The 16,160-nt window shown below is 47.7% G+C and overlaps 1 protein-coding gene across 2 annotated transcripts in view; it reads left to right on the forward strand.

Annotated features, from left to right (window-relative positions):
- Positions 1 to 16,160, forward strand: part of ITGA9 (integrin subunit alpha 9) — a 365,208-nt gene that overhangs the window by 15,106 nt on the left and 333,942 nt on the right. For both annotated transcript variants that reach the window (XM_044934133.2, XM_006077035.4), the window contains exons 2-3: positions 5,215 to 5,342; positions 7,469 to 7,575. In XM_044934133.2, the coding sequence (XP_044790068.1) occupies positions 5,215 to 5,342; positions 7,469 to 7,575 (235 nt within the window). The remainder of the gene's footprint in view (positions 1 to 5,214; positions 5,343 to 7,468; positions 7,576 to 16,160) is intronic.

Below are 16,160 nucleotides of genomic sequence, written 5' to 3' on the forward strand. Positions count from 1 at the left end.
GCCTAGGTAAAGAGCAGCGCCAGGCTGTGGAGGAAGCCACGATGTTCTGTAAACAGAGATACAGGCTTGTCCTCCCTCGAGCCACCCTGTGAATGTCAGGCACACGTGTGCACACATGCCCCCTTATCTCTTGCTTCATTTCCTGTCACACAGAATTTGGGGGGAAGAAACCTCCTCCTCCAGGCAGCTGATTAAGAGTTTGAACCAGACGGTGGTAATCGGGTGCTTCATCAGCCGTTGTTGTTGGAACCATTGAGTACCTTGGGCTTCGAAGGAAAGTATGATTCAGCAGGTCCTTTCTCCAACATTTTTTTTTTCTCTATTTTTGTGCTGTGCCACATGGCATGTGAGATCCCAGTACGCTGACCAGGGATCAAACCTGTGCCCCCCTGCAGTGGAAGTGTGGTGACCCAACCCCCGGACCACCAGGGAAGTCTCCCTTCTCCAACTTTAGATTTTGAAATAAATTTTTGCTTCTCTGTCTCAGCTCTCAGCTGGGAGAATCCATCCTGGGATTTAAGCTTTCCAGGTTGGATACCCAATAGAGGAATAGACCACTGTTTCTTTCTTTTTTATTTTAAATGTAGATCTATTTTTTGGCTGTGCTGTATGGAATGTGGGATCTTAGTTCTCTAACCAGGGATGGAACCTGTGACCCCTGCATTGGGAATGCTGTCTTGATCACTAGACCGCCAGGAAAGTCCCTGCCATTGTTTCTTGCAGCCATTTCCCTTCCTTTGTACACGTTGAATTCTCCCCCTCATTTAGTTCTTGCGATTTTTTTTTAGCAGCATCTATTTCAGTTAGCAAATTGCCAACATCCGCTGGGTCATAGAAAAAGCAAGAGAGTTCCAAAAAAACATCTATTTCTGCTTTATTGACTATGCCAAAGCCTTTGACTGCGTGGATCACAATAAACTGTGGAAAATTCTTCAAGAGATGGGAATACCAGACCACCTGATCTGCCTCTTGAGAAATTTGTATGCAGGTCAGGAAGCAACAGTTAGAACTGGACATGGAACAACAGACTGGTTCCAAATAGGAAAAGGAGTACCTCAAGGCTGTATATTGTCACCCTGTTTATTTAACTTCTATGCAGAGAACCTCATGAGAAACGCTGGACTGGAAGAAACACAAGCTAGAATCAAGATTGCCAGGAGAAATATCAATAACCTCAGATATGCAGATGACACCACCCTTATGGCAGAAAGTGAAGAGGAACTAAAAAGCCTCTTGATGAAAGTGAAAGTGGAGAGTGAAAAAGTTGGCTTAAAGCTCAACATTCAGAAAACGAAGATCATGGCATCCGGTCCTACCATTTCATGGGGAATAGATGGGGAAACAGTGGAAACAGTGTCAGACTTTATTTTTGGGGGCTCCAAAATCACTACAGATGGTGACTGCAGCCATGAAATTAAAAGACGCTTACTCCTTGGAAGGAAAGTTATGACCAACCTAGATAGCATATTCAAAAGCAGAGACATTACTTTGCCAACAAAGGTCCATCTAGTCAAGGTTATGGTTTTTCCTGTGGTCGTATATGGATATGAGAGTTGGACTGTGAAGAAGGCTGAGCACCAAAGAATTGATGCTTTTGAACTGTGGTGTTGGAGAAGACTCTTGAGAGTCCCTTGGACTGCAAGGAGATCCAACCAGTCCATTCTGAAGATCAGCCCTGGGATATCTTTGGAAGGAATGATGCTAAAGCTGAAACTCCAGTACTTTGGCCACCTCATGTGAAGAGTTGACTCATTGGAAAAGACCCTGATGCTGGGAAGGATTGGGGGCAGGAGGAGAAGGGGACGACAGAGGATGAGATGGCTGGATGGCATCACTGACTCGATGGATGTGAGTCTGAGTGAACTCCGGGAGTTAGTGATGGACAGGGAGGCCTGGCGTGCTGTGATTCATGGGGTCGCAAAGAGTCGGACACGACTGAGCGACTGATCTGATCTGATTTCAGTTAGCATTTATTCACTGTGCTGATATAAATTTGGAGTTGGTGGGAATTTCTGGACCCAGCCCTGTCCCATGGGGCTTTTGGAGTGAAGGAGGAATTTGACATTCCCCAGCTCCTGGAAAATCCCATGGATGGAGGAGCCTGGTAGGCTCCAGTCCATGGGATCGAAAAGAGTCGGACACGACTGAGCGGCTTCACTTTCCCTTTTCACTTTCATACATTGGAGAAGGAAATGGCAACCCACTCCAGTGTTCTTGCCTGGAGAATCCCAGGGACGGGGGAGCCTGGTGGGGTGCCGTCTATGGGGTCGCACAGAGTTGGACACGACTGAAGCGACTTAGTAGCAGCAGCAGCAGCAGCTCCTGCAGTCTGCCTTGTGGAAGGGTGGTGGGTGTTTCAGCATAGAGATGGCAAACTACTAATTCCTCTCACCTGTGCAAACACAACCAGCATCGGAGAGAGCCGGCTCCGGTGACTCCAAAGCTCAGCCCCCAAAGCCAGGGGGGAAATTGATCCCTTAATGTGACTTTCTTCTCCCTGGAGTTTCCTTCAGAGGATCATTCTGTGTTTGACTGAGAGCAGCCACAGATTGGCCCAACTGCCCTCGTGTGGGTGATGGAGGTGTTGTGGCATGCTTGGGAAAGTGCTTGCTAAGATTTCCAGAGGCAGTGGGTTCCAGCCCCGCTTCTGCTTGGGATTCTGCAGCTGTGGCCCATCGTGGTGAGACTGAGGCTGGGAGTTGCCCCGGGAGCACTGGGTGCGGGGTTCGGGGGGGCACAGATCCTGGGGTGTTACTGAGCAGCAGCAGGCGGCTTATAGGAACCCCCACTGTTGGGGGCCCGGCTCCTCTCACACCCAGTGTGGTGTGATTCGATTCCTCACAGGATCAGATATACAGACTCTCTAAGACTGAGCTGGAAAGAAAGGCTCCAGTAAGGAGACCCTTCCTGTTCCCTGGGGGTTGAAGGATTGAGCACAAGGGACCCACGTGGCTCCTTATGAACCTGACACCATGTCTCTGAGCAGATTAGGGTGGTGTCCCTCGTGGGCTCTGCCAGCCTTTGCTTAATGAGTGTCTGAGGGTCTCAGTCCTCCATGGTCTGATCTGAGGGTCTGCACCTCTTTGCTCAGCCGGAGTGTCTGAGGGGAGCAGTGTCATTCTGAGACCAGGGTTGGGGTGAACATTTGAGATCCCAAGATGAAGGTGGCTTTCAGAAACGAGTGAGAGGAGCCAGCTTCAGTTTTCTGCTGCCCTAGGGAGGCTGCATAAGGTCCTGCTAACCTGTGCTATTAGTCACCTTGTCCAAGATGCATAAAGGAGAATGCATTCCATTCCCAGGCCAGGGGGCCATGAGCTTTTTCATAACATGCCTGATACTCTTGGGAGGGGAACTGCACTTCCTTTCTGGGCTGCATGAGATATGGGCAACTCACAGAATCAGATATAGGCCCTCATTCTGCTGAGCGAGTGGCTTGGCACTGTCTGCTCTTTAAGCATGAGCATGGATTCTGTTTAAAGTTTCATTGTACAGGTCCTTGTAGCTCAGTGCCAGCCGTGCCTGACCAAGGGTGCCTGGTATTCTCTGATACAGCTCTTCCACTGACTACTTTCCAGAAACTAGGGACAAAACTCTAGGTCAGAACTGTTTTTGTAACATGTTCTATACCCAAATGTGTCTCTCTGTCGTCTTGGCACATCTTGCTCTTCTCCTCTGGGGAGTAGGGTCCTGCTGGGGACGATGGTTCATCTCCAGGGCAGACTTGCCTTGTGGCTCAGTGGTAAAGGACCCATCTGCCAAAGTAGGAGATGCAGGTTCAATTCCTGGGTTGGGAAGATCCCCCAGAGAAGGAAATGGCAACCCACTCCAGTATTCTTGCCTGGAGAATCCCATGGGCTAGGAGGAGCCTGGCAGGCTACAGTCTGTGGGGTTGCAAACAGTTGGACATGACTTAGCAACTCAGCAGCAGCAACATCCTCAGGGCAGCTTTTTGGTTCAAGATGAAGGACGTACAGCCACGTTCTTGCCCTGTTGTAGGCAAACTCATCTAGCGCTGGTGTGCCTTGGGCTAGAGGTTGTGGTTTATAATTTCACTCTGTTGCTACTTCTTTCCTGTCACCCTAAAGGTACATAACGTGGGGTGGGGACAAGAGTGGGACACAGTAGAAATGGCATTTCTAAACTTCTCATTTTTTGTTTATTCATAAATGTTTAATACATTTTCACAATTTTAAATTATTCACAAATTTGTATAAACACAACTCAGTTTGAAAAAGAGAACATTTTCAAGCACCTTCCTCCAGAAACCCTTCTTCCTGGTTATACCCTGCCTTCTTCTCCCGAGAGGTCAGTGTGTTCCTGACCTCTAACACCAGCCTGAAATTTCACCTGCTTTTGAATGTCACCTAAACGGACTCAGGCACTGAGTACACTACTGTCCCCTGTATTTTTTGCTCAGTGTCTGTGAGATTTGTCCATGAGGTTGCAGTCGACTGTTCATTGATTTTTCACTGCTGTATAGAAGTCTGTTTCTACTCCACAGTTTAGCTATTCTAGCATTCATGGCTCTTAGGGTTTCTTCTAGTTTGAGGCCATTACAGACCCAATATTTTGTGCGTGTCTCCTGTAGACATATGTGTGCGTTTCTGCTGGGTATGTTCCTAGAAAGCAGATTGCTGGGTTTGAGGGCAGACACCTGTATAGCTTTCTTAGGAACTGTTGGTTTGTTTTGCGAAGTGGTTGTGATTGTTCACACTCTGCCCAGGAAGGGTGAGGGTCCCATGTGCTCCGTATCCTTGCTAGCACTTGGTGTTTTCAGTCTTTCTGGTTTTAGTCTTCTACAGGATGTGAAGTGGTGTCTCATTTGGATTTCTCTGGTGACAGAGTTGAGCATCTTTTCACATGTTTATTGGCCACTTTTCTTTTGTCAAGCATCTGTTCAAGTCTTTGGTCTATTATTCGTTGTTGATTTGGGGGAATTCTTTATACATTCTGGATAGGAACCCTTTGGTGGTATGTGTTCCCAAGCAAACTCAGATGTTCTCTAGGCACGTTAAAATCATGACGGGTTCACAGTAGGAGGCCCTTCCTTCTGCCTCTCCCCCCACCACCACCACCCTCAGCACCGTATAATGCTGGGGAACGTCTCCCAGAGAGCGTTCAGACAACACACTCATGGCTGGGTGAGGATTTAGCATTGGCTGCACTTGCCTGGTACTGGATTGTGACCGAACGCCCTTTATTCTTGATGTGCAGGGTCCTTGTGGGTGCACCAAAGGCGGATTCCAAGTACAGCACTTCAGTGAAGTCCCCTGGGGCTGTGTTTAAGTGCCGAGTCCACACCAACCCTGACCGGAGATGCACCGAACTGGACATGGCTCGAGGTGGGTAGATTTTTCACTGCCAAGATGGGGATGGGTTCTGCACCCTCATACTATCCTCTTTTTCTTCCTAACTATCCACTCACTTTTCCATCTCTCTTTCATTCCCTCCTTCCCTCCCTTCTTTCCTTCCTTCCATCCATCTACCCATCCATTCATCATGTGCTCAGTACCTGTTACTTCCTACGCACTGGGATATACCAAACAAAGATCCTACTATCCTGGGACTTACCAGTTAGTAGGTAAAAGAGACATTAAAACAAATAAAGATCAGAGAAGAGGGGAGGTGAGTATTTGATCTGATCTAGATTGGAGGGTCTGGGGAAGTGACTTTGACACTGGAAAGATGCACAGCGTTTAGCTGGGCAGGTGCTAGAGGCAGAATCTCCAATGGGAGGAAAGTTTGTGGCATTTTAAAATGCAGAGCAAGCCCCAGCATCCCTGGAGTGGTAAGCAGGGGACCATGGACGCAGGGGAGGAGGGCATGGTGAACTGAGGTAAGGTGTTAGGATTCTGTTCTACGTACAAGATGGGAGGCCATTAAAAGCGATGTTAGGTTTTATGATTTAAGCAGGCAAAGATATGATTGATAGGTGTTTTTAAAAGCCCCCTTGGTCTGGCGGAAAGTTCATCATCTTTGGACGTCAGATCTGCCTGGGTTCGGAGCCCAGCTCTGCCTGTTACTTGTTGGGACTCACTGGATGTCTCCGAGGCTCTTTGGCCTCAGTTTCCTCACCTGTAAAATCAGAAGGATGATAGCCACCTCACAGGGATTACTGTGAGAGGACTGATGGGATAATAGAAGTGAATACACAGAACTGTGCTTGGCACAGAGTCGGTTCTCAAAGTAGCAGTTATTTTACGGAAGTCATCACTTCGAGTCCTCGATTTCGCCAAAGTCCTTTCAATCCTCAAGATCTTCTATTATTTTCATTAAATGCGGAATTGTCATGCTTCTCTTTAGCAGAATAGGAGAGGTGTCCATGGCATTCTCCGTGACTGGTTTGTGGGCTGTTACTGGTCCATAACAAATTAAGGAGCTTACTTTGTAATATACATCTGCGCTTTGCTTCCTTGGTGAAAAGTCTTGCTATGAAAAAAAGTCGGATGAATTAAACAACATACATGGTGGTGGCGTCAATTTACATCTTGTTGCAAGTTTCTCATTTACGGGCTGGTGATGTGGAAGGCGCGGGCGTGCAGCTGTTCCCCGAGACCCTTAGCGCGAGGGTTAGAGGTCACGCTCCGCCAATGGCCGGCGGCGCGGTGTTCTTCTCGGCGCAGAGTGTGGTGAGAGGCGGACGTCGGCCTTCTCCCCGGCCCGCCAGGCCCTCAGGCTCAGGCAGCGGGTGAGGCGGGGCCCCGGGGACAGGCCGAGGGCTGTGTCCTCCTGAGCCGTCTTCACGGCGGCCCACCGGCCCTGGCCCAGGTCTGGAGGAGGCGGGGAATCTCCGCTGACCTCTGCAGCGCGATGGCAGCAGGCGTCTCCCTGGGTTGAAGTCTGAGGAACCCAGCCCCCATTTGGGCGGCCTAGGGGCCGCTGGGTGCTGGGTGCCTGGCTCCTATCAGCAGTGACGGTCCCTGACCCTGAGGGTACTTGGGGCTGAGAGCCGCCTCCTCAGCTGGGCTGGACACTGGCGGGAGGACCCGGGCTGGGGGCTGGACCAGCGCTTGGGCAGGGGGATGGGGCTGCTCGGCGACCCCTCCTCATAGCCAGGCCTGGACCTCGGAGGATGAGAGTTGAGTCTTGGGACTTGAGTCCTGTCTTGTCAGAACAGAGAATAACATTGGTTGGGGTAGAGGTTTATGGGAACATTGTGACCTGACCTCAGGAACAAAGGATCTGACGCCAAGAAGTTTGTCACAGCCCCTCCCTCACCTTTCCTAGGAAAGGCCTTTGCTGAGAGCTTTCTGGGAGTTTGGGGTTTTAAGGCACGAGCCGCCTGTCTCCTTGCAGGGCCCTGCGCTAAACCTTTCTCTTCTCCACCCCTGACTTGGATCGTCTGGCCTCACTGGGCACAGAGATGTGCTTTCACTGACAGTAACCAACGCGTGGGTTGTAGACTGCCCTTTGGAAGGTAGACAACAGCGTTCCTCAGTCCAGGTCTGACTTTCCTGTCTTTCCTCAGGGAAGAATCGGGGCATGCCCTGTGGAAAGACCTGCCGGGAAGACCGAGATGATGAGTGGATGGGGGTCAGCCTGGCGCGGCAGCCCAAGGCCGATGGCCGTGTGCTGGTAAGGCCTCCTGGGGGAACCGTGGGGAGGGGGCGGCAGCCTGGAAATGAATGACTTTGACTCCTTTGCAAAGCTGGATGGCACGGCGATAAGGGCATGGCTTTGAGATTGCCTCTTCTGGAAGACTGCTTGGACAAATGATTCGTCTTTTTATTTTCTTTGTCTGTCAAATGTTAATCATGTCTATTCCAGGGTACTGAGATGTGGCTATTGAAAAAGGGCAAATGAAATGTATGTGGAAAGTGCTTTGTATAAATAAATTTCGATCATTACATAAGCATTTTCCTGTGGGTATCTTTTTAAATTGAGTTACAATTTACATAAAATTGTTGTTGTGTAGTTGCTGAGTCGTGTCTGACACTTTTGCGACCCCATGAACTATAGCCCCACCCCCCCCAGCCTCCTCTGTCCATGGGGTTTCCCAGGCAAGAATACTAGAGTGGGTTGCTGTTTCCTTCTCTAGGGTATCTTCCCAACCTAGGTATCCAACCTGAGTCTCCTGCACTGGCAGGCGGATTCTTTACTACTGTGCCACCAGGGAAGCCCTTCCATAAACTGCACAGATCTTAAGATTACAGTTTGGGTTTTGGCATTTATACACACTTGTGTGACCACCCACCCATCAAGATACAGAACATTTGTCGTCCCAGTCATTTTCTTATGTTCCTTACTGACCAGAAAAACAAAATGTAAAACAGAAGCAATGCTGTATCAAATTCAATAAAGACTTTTAAAACTGGTCCACGTGAAAAAAAAAAAAATCTAGTCACTTTGGCCACATTGCAAGTGCTCAGTGGTCACAGATGTCCACTGGCTGCTGCGTCGGCTGGCACAGAGGAAACGTGGCCTCAACGGAATCTGTAACTGACCCAGAGGTCTTGTTTTGTCCACTTTTGTCCTTTACACTTTTCTCTTAAGGTGTAACACTCAAGTTCTTAACGTGCCCAGTTTCATTGAAGAGCCTGGCATATGTGTTCATGTATACATGTATTTACGTTTATGACTTCATAGGCCTTTTATTGAAAGCTATATAAATGTTTTTGTCATAAAGGCATGAGATCAAGAAGGGAAAATAATATTAGCTGCCATTTCTGGAGGGCTTCCTTTGGGCCACAGGCTGTAAAGCTGGGGGTTTCACATATATTTAATCCACAGGGAAAACCAGATTTTCCTTAAGGATCTAGGCAGAGTGTTTCTGACCCCTCTCTGAGGAGCCCGTTTTGTGTTCAGCTTCTCAGTGGTAAGGGCCGTTGGTCTGAATTCTGCCTGCCTCTCAGCACAAATCAGGCGTTTCCCTGTTGGGCCCCTCTGGGGAGAGAGGAAGCAGCTGGATGCTGTCGCCAGCATCACAGGGCCTCCCTACTAGACACCGTGGGTCATGCTGAGCCCCCCAGCCCAGCATTTGCCTTGGTTTCCAGCCCTTTAATCACTGTCACCCACTGCCCTGGACCCTCTCCAACATCTGCCTTCCCCCAGACATGGTGGCCTGACCCTGACTGCATGACCAGGCCCAGGAGGCTTGTCTGTCATCCTGTCGGAAGGAAGACAAGAAGCTGATCCATCCGTAAATCAAAGTGGCCTGAGGTCAGTGTTCAGAACAAAGGAGATGGGGGTCTAGTGGCAGCACAGTGCACAGTCCCCGAGAGCTCCGAACCTCGATGCAGAGGCGGCTCCCATGAAAACACTTCCCCTCCCCATGGGAGGATGACCTCCATGTGGCCGAGAGCTTCTTCCTGGAGGGTTCTGCATTATTGCAAAAGAGTACCCGGAGGGGCTGTCTCTGTGGACGTGAAGAGCGGTGAGGATCAGGGGGACCACTGAGACAAGGAAGCTGGAAAAGACTAGCTGGAGTGTGATGCTCCTGTTCTAATTCATTGTATGCAGAGTTAATTTTTTCATGTTTTATGCAATTACTGTAGCGTCTATTCTGGAAGCTACTCTGTGGGGGTTGGGGAAGGAGAGGCATCCAGCAGCATCTGCTTTCCTCGTGGCTTTTTTGTATTGTGGTCAAAAACAACCCGAGGGCTTCCCTGGTGGTCCAGTGGTTAAGAATCTGCCTTGCAATGCAAAGGACACAGGTTCTATCCTTGGTCTGGGAAGATCCCATGTGCAGTGGCACAACTAAGCCCATGCGGCAGAACCACTGAGCCATATGCTACAGTTACTGACGCCTGTGTGCCTGGAGCCCATGCTTTGCAACTGGAGAAGCCACTGCAATGAGGAGCCCATGCACCTTAACGAAGAATAGCTCCTGCTTATGGCAGCTAGAGCAGGCCTTCTAGAAGCAATGAAGACCCAGCACAGCCAAAAACCAAAGTAAATCTTTAAAAGAAAAAAAACCCTATGAAGTTGGGACTTCCCTGCCAGTCCAGTGGTTAAGACTTTTCCTTCCAATATAGGGGGTAGAGGTTTGGTCTCTGGTTGGAGAGCTAAGATCCCACATGCCTCAGGGTCAAAAAACCAAAACAGAAAGCAAAAGCAGTGTTGTAACAGATTCAATAGAGACTTTAAAAATGATCCGCATCAAAAAAGATCTTAAAAACCAACACGAAATTTACAGATTCTTACTATACACATTGTTATGTGTATAGTATAGTGAACTATATGTACATTGTTGTACAGCAGACTTCTAGAACTTTTACATCTTGCAAAATAAACTCTAAACTTATTCAGCCTCACTCTTCCCCCCAGTCCCAGGCAACTTTCTTTCCTTAAGAGTTCCGCTGCTGTACATACTGCATGATCCCATTTGCATGATTCATTTGTCTTTTTTGTGACCAACTTATTTCACTTGGCTCAGTGTCCTCAAGTTTCATCCATATTGAAGCATAGGGCAAGATTTCCTAATTTTATAAGGCTGAATAGTATTCACTGTATATATATACCACATTTGCTTTATTCATTCATCTATTGATATTTGAGTTGCTTCCACATCTTTTTTTAAAAATTTTTTTGCCATGCTGCGTGGCACGTAGGATCTTATTTTCGTGACCAGGGATCGAACCTGTGCCCCCTGCAGTGGAAGTATGGAGTCCTGTGCCATTCATTGGACCGCCAGGGAAGTCCTACTTCCTTGTCTTGGTTATTGTGAATAATGCTGCTGTAAATATTGGTGTGCAACTCTCTCTTGGAGATCTTGTTTTCAGTTGTTTTGAATATAAACCCAGAAGTGGGATTGCTAGATCTTAATTGTGATTTTATTTTGGATTTTTTGAGGACCCCCCCTATTGTTTTCCACAGTGGTTGTACCATTTTCCATGCTTCCCAGCAGTGCACAAGGGGAGGGTTCCAATTTCTCCATGTCTTTGCCAACACTTTATTTTTTGTGTGTGGGAACTGCCCTAATGGGTATGAGGTGGTATCTCAACTGTGATTTGTATTGCTCTAATGATTAGTGATGTTGAGCATCTTCTCATGGGCTTGTTGGCCATTTGTCTGTCTTCTCTGAAGAAATATCTGTTCAGGTCCTTTGCTTATTTTTTAAAATGGGTTGTTTTTTGTTGAGTTCTTCTCATGGCTTTTTGCACGTATGCCATCTTGTCAGGAAAGGCCTATCCCAGGTCCAGTCTGTCCTCCCTGGTTTAGACTCTGCCACCTCCATGAAACCTGTTACCGTGATGGTGTGGTCAAGAATAAGCTGAGCATCTTCGTGTCATCAGAAGTTCAGCATTATGTTATCTTATGTGCATGACTTGTTTTGTGCGTATATGTCCTTTTTAATGGGAGCCACTTGGGGATAGAGACCAAATTTTCGACCCTTTCCACTCTCAGCTCTAGAAGAAGGTCTCTCTAAGGAGTGGCTTCTGAAAGTATGTTTGAATAATGTAAAGAAAGTGAAAGTGTTAGTCACTCAATCATGTCTGACTCTTTGCGACCACATGGACTGTAGCCTGCCAGGCTCTTCTGACCATGGAATTCTCCAGGTAGGAATACTGGAGTGAGTAGCCATTCCCTTCTCCAGGGGATATTCCAGACCTAGGGATTAAACTCAGGTCTCTTGCATTGCAGGCAGATTCTTTACTGTCTCAGCCACCAGGGAAGCCCTAATGTAGGGACTGAGTGTCAGTACCAAAGCAATTAGAAACCAAATCAATTGCCATTTCTTTTTGGTGGCTGACTCTAAGCAGCTGAGGATGCATGAGACAAAGGCTGTAAAATGCCCCTTGGAACTGACAGGTGACATTAGGAGACAAGGAGGGTGACCCAGTCCGTATTTTTGTTTTGGAGGTTTCATATCCATTTGAATTTTCTTTCATGTCTTATTTCTGTCAAAACTTTCTGGCAGGCAAGTGTTTATTTTAAAATTAAGAGCAGGAAGATATGTTTTGTTCAATAACATTTTGAGAACTCTGTAGTTGTCTGGAGGTGTTGGCCTCATACCTATATCCCCAAGAAGCATAATACTGGATTCCAAGGTTGGGTTTGAAGTGGGAGAGGTGGGATAGCTCTTTTTGAAAGTAGCATCTGATGATGATTTTAAAGTAAAGAACGGATAGAGAGTTTGAAAGCTGTGATGGAGAGTTAAATACCTTGATAATGAATGGCATTTTCTGGTCCACAGACCCACCAGCCAGCTCTGGCAAGATCCAGGATGTTGGGCCTGTCTGGCAGGCTGCCCTCAGCTCAGTGCCTGCCAGTCTCGCATCCACCACCTTGTGGTTCTTCCGTCACCCCAGGGACCAAGTGATAACACACGTGGACACAGCATCGGGATTAGAGGCCCCTTCCCCTTGTACTTTCACCCCACACCCCCAGTGTGCAGACGACAGTTTAAGAAATAGGGGGAAAGTCACTTCTGGTAATAACTACCCAACAAACCCAGCATGGGCACTGAGCTGTCTCTTCAGCCTGGGAGCACAGCTCATAGTGTTCGAGTCTGACCTTTCTGTTTTTCAGCAGAGTCTGCAAGGCTCAGGCAACAACTAAAGACAGCAACTAGCTGACTTCTGGGAGGAAGTGGTGTTCTCCAGCTCTGTCTCTTGGCTGTTTCCTTTCCAAGGGTCAGGGCTATTGCTGTCTTTCTATTCACCACTTCTCATCTTGGCCATTTTTTCAAAGCCACAGGATATACTTTGCATTTACTTCTGTTGCTTTGTTTCCTGATTTTTTAAGTAAACATTTTGTTGAGCAGTAACAGCCATGCAGAAAAATGCCCCAAATCATTTGTATACATCTCTTTTTATAGTTTTTTTTTTTATAAAAGTTTATTCTTAAATGAACAATGGTTTCCAAGACAACACTTCATTCTAGCTATAGGTGGCAACAGATACTGTGGCAGGGGATCCAGATGTTTAAACAGGAATGCAGCTAAGAGTCATCATTGCCGCAGGCATAAGGAACAACTTGCTTTTTGCCAGATTTCTTAATTCCATCTGTGGCCAGGAGGCCTCTCCCCACAGCCTTCACTTTTAGCTCGGCGAGTTTCTTCTGCTTCTCCTTGGATGCCTTATCTTCCTCTTCCATCTCCTTGGCTTGCTTCTTAGGCTGCTTCAAGGGCTGCTTCTTGCCCCTTCACGGCCCGACGTGGCTCCTGCCGCCCCTTCCCCAGCTGTATATATATTGATGAATTTTCAGGAGGTGAACATTCTCAGAATGACTTTCCCAGAACCCCAGTAGTCGCCTTTCCTGGGCCTCCCAGGCCACCCCCTCCTCCGTTTGAAGGGGAGCTGCTTTAGGGGGTGGAATCTGTGGTATCAGGGCCCTGATCTCCTGCACCCCATCTTCTCAGTGGCTGACGGCCTGTCTGCTCCTGACTGTGCTGGGTAGACTTCAGGCATGGGAAAAGCTCTGGTCATCTGTGCATGGTGAGGGTGGGTGGGGTGGCAGGAGAGCCATCTGGAGGGGCCCAGTACCTGCCCCCCTAATCCAGGAAGGACATTGTCATACCACAAAAAGGCCTTCAAAATAAATTGCTTCTTTATTTCCTTCTTATTCTTTTGGTAGCAAAAACAACCCTTGTAACTTGAAATATGTCAGATGCTGAGATGTGGGGTGGTCCTAGACCTTTCCCCCTTTTGTTATACTTTTCTGGAATCTGAGTTGGAGTAAGTCTTGCTGTTTCCAGAGGGTGCTCTCTTTTTCCTGTTGGAGGTCCCTGTCTCCTTCCCGCCCCCCACCCTTCTCTCTCACAGCAGAATTCATTTGGAAAGATTGATAGAGATTTTAATTCTTTGGAGACAGTCCCTAGGAATTTTTCTTAATGTTGGAGTCAGATTGACATGTGTGTATGTAGAAGGATAATCAGGGCTAAACAGTCTTTTCTTTCTGTAATTTATGTTCAGAGACACTTTTTCTTGTTTTCTTACATGCAAACTGCCTTTGACACTTTGATCTCTGACCTCACAGAATGCCTTAATTTTAGTTTAGTTTGCTGTGAATGCAATCTTTGGCTCTTCTAGGAATTCCCCAAGATCACTCCTTAAATAGTTTATGACACTTGAAAAAAAAAAAGGCAATAAACTGGACATTAAATACAGAAGGTCCATCCTCATAAGAGTCAGTGTGTACCATGACAAACACCCGCCTCCCTTTACAGTCCCTCTAACCCATAAATACAGTAAAAACATGGAAAGCCCTGGGGCTTTGCCAAATCCATAAACTAAAAGATAACTGATTTACCAGCTAATTGGATGGTAAGCGATTCAAGTTTGGAAGCTATCAGAATGTAGTTGGAAATAAAAATAAAAACTTAGTGGAATGGAGTGATTATCCACTGAATGATAGCTTTGTTTAGCTTCTTGCTTGACATGATTTTAGTCTATCGAGATGTGCTAGAAGCACAGAACAGCACCGAATGGGGAGGAATGGAGGTGGTTTGCAGTATAAGGAATAACAAGAGATTGTTTTTCACGTTCATTGTTGTAGGGCAAGAGGCAGAGTGTGGGCGAGCTGAGATTTCCTGCAGCTCTGAGTTCCCTTGCTTTCTCATGGATAGGGAGTGGCTTTGTCGGTGGCCCTTGGGTGGTTTGCTTGGAGGAATGAAGATCAGAGAGGTTGGCAGGCAGTGATTTTTTTCATCAAGTGACTTCGGGGATACCCAGGCCCTGGAGAGCCCCACTCCCTTCGTCCAGTGGCCTTGGCATCCCGTTCAACCTCAGAGAGGTTGTTTCTGGGGTCCTAAGACCTTTGGGGAGGCTGTAAGGATAATAGCTACCTGACCTGCCCCAAAGGGTGGGTTTTGATGGCTTCTTAGGTGGGAATTGGGAGTTACAAGTTGGAGATGTTTTCGAGTGAGATAAGGAGGATTCTGAAGTCTGGGTTTCCATGTTGTTTGCAGCCCTTACCAGCTCTGGAACTTGAGCAAAACACAGTCTAAAACCCAGGGTTCCCATATACAAAATGGGAATTCTAAGACATCTTCCCACCTTCCAGGGTTGCAGAAGAGGTCAGATGTGGGCCATGTAAATTCTGAATGTTGCTTGCCTGTGTGCTCTGTCGTGGCTGACTCTTTGCTATCCTGTGGACTGTAGCCTGCCAGGCAACTCTGTCCATGGGATTTTCTAGGCAAGAATACTGGAGTGGGTCACTATTTGCTACTCCAGGGGAGTGGGTTGCCATTTACTTCCCCACCCAAGGATCAAACCCAGGTCTCCTGTATCTCCTAGATTGGCAGCTGGATTCTCTACCACTGTGCCACCTGGGAAAATCAAATGCTGAATGTTACAGCCTATAGAAACAGTGTGTTTGATACGAACAAATAAGTTAAAAACTGATTACTTTAAAATGCAGTATTTTAAGAAAATGAATCTGTTGGCTAGAGTGAAGCAACCTGACAACCATACTGAGTGTGAATGTCCACGAGCAATGGGGAAGGCTGGGCAGGGTAAACAACTTTGCAGGAAGCAGTCTGGCTTCTCACCAGCCTTGCGGGTGCATCTGAACGTGAGGCTGGGTGTGTCCAGGGCTGGTGGGAATGGATCTGTATTCTCGCTTCTGGCTCCCAGGACTGTCTTCCCTCCTGGCGTCTCCTGGCAGGTGCTACCCCAGTGCCGGGAGACTGCCCACCAGAGATGACCAGAGGGTCGGTCTCAGCTCCTCACCCATGCCAAGCTCTTACCCATCTCAGGGCCCCTCCCAGCTGCTCCCTCACTTTCTTCAGGTATCTACTCAGATGTCACCTCTTTGGGGGGTGCTCAGGCCACTTCTTGGCCCGAGGGACCATCCTGGTGAGATGGAAATGCTCTCCGTCTTGCTAAGGGTTTGGTTACAGGAATGTAGGTGTTTCTCAAAACTCATTAGATGGCTTTGACAAACACGCACACTTGAGATTTTTGCGTTTTTATGTATGTAAATTCACTTCAAAAGACCATCAACAAGCCTTTACTTCTGATTAATGATATAAAACAGTCACACATCAGCAGTTTCTTACGGTTCAACCAAATTCTTTGCCCTGAACCTGACAAGGAACTTCTGAAGGTGCTCCAGAGATCAGTGGCCTCGGCTCACTTGGGAGCTTGTTTAAAATGCAGATTCTCAGGGTCCTGCAGATTGGCCAAGCTAGCTCTCGGGATGGGGCCTAGTGCTGTGTGATTTAGTGAGACTTCCAGGTGACTCTGAAGGGCCTCAAGTTTGATGGAGGCCACGAC

Source organism: Bubalus bubalis, chromosome 21 (genome assembly GCF_019923935.1).
Source record: "Bubalus bubalis isolate 160015118507 breed Murrah chromosome 21, NDDB_SH_1, whole genome shotgun sequence".
In the NCBI taxonomy this organism is placed as follows: Eukaryota; Metazoa; Chordata; class Mammalia; order Artiodactyla; family Bovidae; genus Bubalus; species Bubalus bubalis.